Genomic DNA, 5,131 nt, shown 5'->3' on the forward strand with positions numbered 1-5,131 from the left:
GTTGAAGAAAGTCAGAATAAGAAGGGATATACGTATAGGCCCTGTTTTGGTTTCAACCTGAAATAATTTAAAAAATTGATTATGCTCAAAATGCAACCGTGGACGCCAGCTGGCAGTGAAGCTTGCTAATGTTTGCTAATTCCTGTTGTAAGTTTCTCTCTTTGGGAGAGTAAGATACCGTATTCTCTGAATTTGGTTATTGGCTAATTCTTACTGGCTTTTGCATAGCGAACAGAACTTATATCTAGTTAGGTCTCAGCGTTATATGCCATAATAAGTAATAATAATAATATAGGAAGACTAATGTCGAGTTTCCACTAGGCATTATAATGATAGAAAATGTATGTATTAAAAAATGCAATATGGAAACAGATATAGTGACTAGTTTTCCTATTTTGGATGCCCAACATTGTCATTAAAAATGTGTTCATTTAATGTCAAGTGGAAATTCATCATAAAAGAGATGAACTTTTGTTGCGTACCAAGTGTCAATTTTTTTTCTGGATTTTAACAAAAATATATGTGTATTTTCTTTAATTGTCAGAAGGGGGTTTAATAAAAAACTAGTATTAAGTTCATTTTTTTAAACACAAAATCTTTTGTTTAAAGCCAAATATTTGATGCGACTTACTGCTGTGCGAACTCTAATGAAGACTCCAATGCAATAGCATTCGGTATATCTTCACCCTCCACACCATCCTCATCATTGCGTCCATCAGTGTGCCCATCCTTGCGCATCGTCGAATTGCTCATTATGCAACCGACTTTGATGAGACGATCACCCTGTGTTTGCACGTTTCGATTATTTTNCGGCGTATATTTGATGGCCATTTCGTCTTGTGTGCACAGCACCTGTACTGTGTGGGGAAAAACGGAAAGAATTTTTTTTTTATTTTATTTTAGGAGTTTATAAGCATACGTTACCATCTAAACACTTGACACGCCGCATATAGACAGACTTCTCTCTTAGTTTCAGACTGCGAGGTCCCATCGATATAATATCCTCCGAGTGTAGTAGACATTCCGAATTGGTCAGATCGCGCTCAAAATAGAATGACACGCCTTGGCAATAGAATTTCGTTTCATGTGAGCACAATGATTGACACTTCAAAGAAAATTTTAAATTATACAGTGTAAAATTTAATTATAAATTGCGTTTTGTAAAATAAATTATTAGCCATAACTGCACACACACACACACACACACACATTAACTAATACTAACTAATAAAAATTTATACATTCGTTTACAAAAATAATTACTTAAAATTTTATATGTATGTACTTTCAATCGAAGCTTCGAGTTGATTGCATGCCAGTCGGATTATTGTAAAAAGTTCACTATTTTTTTTTATTTTTTGTACAATCTAAATCCCATGTTTTTGTCTTCAACATACTACCATCAATACCACAAACAACATAGACAGACAGACACACCTCCTTTTGGGTTAGACCCAAATATTTTGCTTCCGCATAAATGAAGCTACTGTTCGCATACAATTCGTATGAACAGCTATCGTTCTCGATCGGTCGCTCGTAACATTGATTTTCCATGTATTCTTCGTCATAGGGTGCAGCCCGGAATGCATCGGGTTGTATCATTTTATCTTTATCACTGAGTATACAACGTCCCAATGTGTTGGGTTGTGACTGATGTTGTTGATGTTGTTGCTGCTCTGCTTGTGGCACATGTTGACTGAATCTGATCGATTGATAAAAAAGAAAAATCGTAAATGTGGGATTAACTTGTTTAGCGACATTAGGATCTACATAAAATAAACAATATTACGTCCACATTTATGTACATACACGTGAAAGTCCATTAGGGTGCCCATCGAAGTTTTTTTTTCAAATTTCAAGACACTACACCCTAATTTCCTTCCATTTTATGAGAAATATTATAGCCTATTGTTATAGATTTCTTAAAAATCATTTAGAGGTACGATTTTGTAGATTTATCAGTTTTTGATTGACTATTTTTCATAAATTTTAAAGAGTTGTTGGTGTAAGTTTTCATAGGGCAAAAAAAAACGGAAGGCCTTGAATTTATACATATGTGTGTATGTACGGGACTTTTAGAATTTTTAGCAGTTTGGCTAAGGAATTCATCAATATTCATTCAAAATTTATATATGCAATCGTCTTTAGTAAAAAAAATGCGTTTTAAAGAAGTTTTAGGACAATGAGGGTGGCACCGCCCACTTACATATGTTTATGATATATATGCGTATCTCGAAAACTACCTGATACTACTAATCTCGACCAAATTAGGTATACACATTGTGTTTAGGCTCCTCATGCACCGTGTTGATTTTTGAAATCGGATAAAAACCACGGCTTCACTAACGTAACGGTAATTTCAAAAACTCAAAGCTAGCTATATTTTAGGGGGAGTTGGTTTTGTCCGATTTAAAAAATATTCAATATGGTGCTTATAGAGCCTAAGCAAAATGTGTATACCACATTTGGTCGAGAGGGGTTAAGTAGTTTTTGAGATATGCATATATCATATAAGTGGGCGGTGCCACTCCCATTTTCATAAAACTTCTTGAAAACCCACTTTTTTGCTAAAGAGCGATTGTATATAACAATTTTGAATAAATAAGTCTGAAAGTCCGGTAATTGAAAAGCAGAGTGACGAACAAAACCACGCTCCAAAAATTTGTCCATATACCCGACCTTATAGATCGCGCGGAAACCTGAAAGATGACGTGGAAGGATGATAAGGCTTTGGGTGCTTTTGAGATCATTGTTCTACGCAAAATCGGAATGGCGACTATACGAGCTTTGTAACTGCATGGATATAGTTAAGCGCATAAAAATATAATGATTTCGCTGGCCTGAGTATGTTGTGCACATTTAGATGAAGAGGCTTCAATCAAAAGAGCCTTCGATTCGGCACGCATGTACGGCGACCTACGAACAAATGAAAACTAAGTGCAGAAGAAACTGCCTGCACTCGGGATTTAGAACTGGCAAATCTCGCAAAGAAGAAATCTAATTGGCCAAATAAGAAGAGGAATCATGGAAAATATAAAATTGCCCGAAACAGGTCTCAACCCAAGAGCTACAAGTATTAGAAATTTTGTGTTCACTCGTTGCTATGCCTTTCGGAGCACGATCAGGTCGAGCGCACCTTCTCACGAGAGTCGGATACCTGTACGTTGGCGGAACTGTTTATTTCCGGTTATTGCCAACTGGCACGGATATATTTATGTACGTAAATATGTGCATGTGCCTGTATTCTTGGCCCCGAAGTTGGCGTTTCGGTTATCAGTAAAAACACTCTTTGATTGTGATAATGACAAATTGTTGAGATAATTTATATGTACTTATCAGCAAAATGGATATTATAAAACTTCAAATACGCATAATGTGGGCTAATTAGTGCTAATTTAGCTCATGGTCACTAAAGTAAATAATCACTTAATCACAAATTCTATTTCCTGTTTCTGAAATTGTTGAGGCACAGCATTTTTTTCAAAAGTCTGAAAGTGACTATGATTCCATTAGTGATAACAGGTATGTATATTTCGCACCAGTGTGTGTAAATATGTACATACATATATACATATAGTATGTTCAATAGCGAATACAAGAAGGCGGAAATAAGGTGAAATTTTAGCACATCGCATACGTTCTTCAGAAGTGAATTACTTATGTAAGTAAAAATTTGGCGTTAGTGAGAAAACGCAATAAACTACATATTTCTTAACTAAATTAGTCATTATAACGTATGTATTTATATATGTACGGTATCGCAAGTAGGTTTAGTATTAACACTAGAAAGACGGACAGGGGTCTCTATTAAATTTTAGGTTATTTTTAAAATGAATAAAGAAATTGTAATTTAAAATTCTGCTAAAATTTATTTAAAGGATATGTTGATTTTTCAGTTTTTCGGCGCTAAGCTAATGCTCAATGTTAATGAACTTATTGGCTTTAGACCTGGTAAATCTACCATAGACCAGATATTCGCTATAGACGTCGCAAGATGCGATGCCTGAATTCGGTATCTTCACGAAACTATTAAGGCTGTGTAAAATTACGTTGAGCAGTTTTACCAGATTAGCCAGGATTAGGAAGGACCGCTCCCAGCCGATCGATACCAAATGAGATTTATCGTACGATATCTTTCTTCGGATGCTGGCGGAGATAATACTTAACAGCTACAAAACTAATAAATTGCTCAGGTATAATCTTTATACGAGTTAACAATTACTGGCGTACTTATGCCGATGACATCGAGATACTAGGCCTCAAAAAGAGCTATACTTGTTCTGCTTATTCCAAGTAAGTAATCGAAGCGAAGCGAATGGCCTGGTGGTGAACAAGGAGAAGACGATGTAAAGTTATTTCAAATTAAATTAGTTTGAACAATTGTAAAAAATTTCATTTAAACTGAACATTATGCTGACTACACACGAGACAATTCTGCGGTCAAGCAACGCTTGCGGCAACACCGCAATAGCCAAAACAACATGACTTGGTTGCTTCAATGATTCTCACGTGTGCAGTCAGCATTAGAAAAGTTAAAGACACATGTTCTTCTTGAAGCTGAATGAAGTCTTATTAGGCAGGTTCCAAAAGATCCTAAGTTCAATTAGCATCTAACACATTACATATTTAGTTTTTGATTTTTGTTTGGGTTTTGGTAAATATGAAATATAATCTGTGAAGTTCAGAACAACAGAGTATTTAAGCAAAAATATTTCTGAGCAAACATAATGTTAGTGTTTGGCCAAGTTCTCCCCCGATTTGTGGCATGCGCCTTGATGTTGTCACATAAAGGTAAGGAACCCACAGTTTTACGCCGACTCTTTGATGACTAAAACTTTTTTTTCGGTATTGCTCGAACCCAGATTCTGCGGAATGACAGCGTGCTCTGCTATCCACTACACCACAGCGATCGCCAACCAACTAAACAAGTTACAGTGACTCAAACAAATGACCACATGTTTTTTAATATTCGTAATATTTTCCCAGCCAAATTTTTTAGTTATTTTTGTATAAAAATATCTTTTAAGCTTTAACCAAACCCGCGTAAATCGCAGTTTTAACTTTATACAAAATTTAAGAAAATTCAACAAATTTTCAACAAAATTTCATTTCTGAATTGCTAGACAATTTT

At 35.3% G+C, this 5,131-nt stretch overlaps 1 protein-coding gene across 1 annotated transcript in view; it reads right to left on the reverse strand.

The window, feature by feature from the left end:
- Nucleotides 1–533: 533 nt before the first annotated feature.
- Nucleotides 534–5,131, reverse strand: part of LOC108375594 (uncharacterized) — an 18,633-nt gene continuing 14,035 nt past the window's right edge. The window contains exons 4-6 of the mRNA XM_017631738.1: nucleotides 1,438–1,702; nucleotides 925–1,105; nucleotides 534–857 (exon numbers count right to left, since the gene is read on the reverse strand). Coding sequence (XP_017487227.1) covers nucleotides 628–857; nucleotides 925–1,105; nucleotides 1,438–1,702 — 676 coding nt within the window. The 3' untranslated portion in view covers nucleotides 534–627. The remainder of the gene's footprint in view (nucleotides 858–924; nucleotides 1,106–1,437; nucleotides 1,703–5,131) is intronic.

The sequence above is a fragment of the Rhagoletis zephyria genome, unplaced genomic scaffold (genome assembly GCF_001687245.7).
Source record: "Rhagoletis zephyria isolate East Lansing unplaced genomic scaffold, Rhagoletis_zephyria_1.1 Rzeph_scaffold_09170, whole genome shotgun sequence".
In the NCBI taxonomy this organism is placed as follows: Eukaryota; Metazoa; Arthropoda; class Insecta; order Diptera; family Tephritidae; genus Rhagoletis; species Rhagoletis zephyria.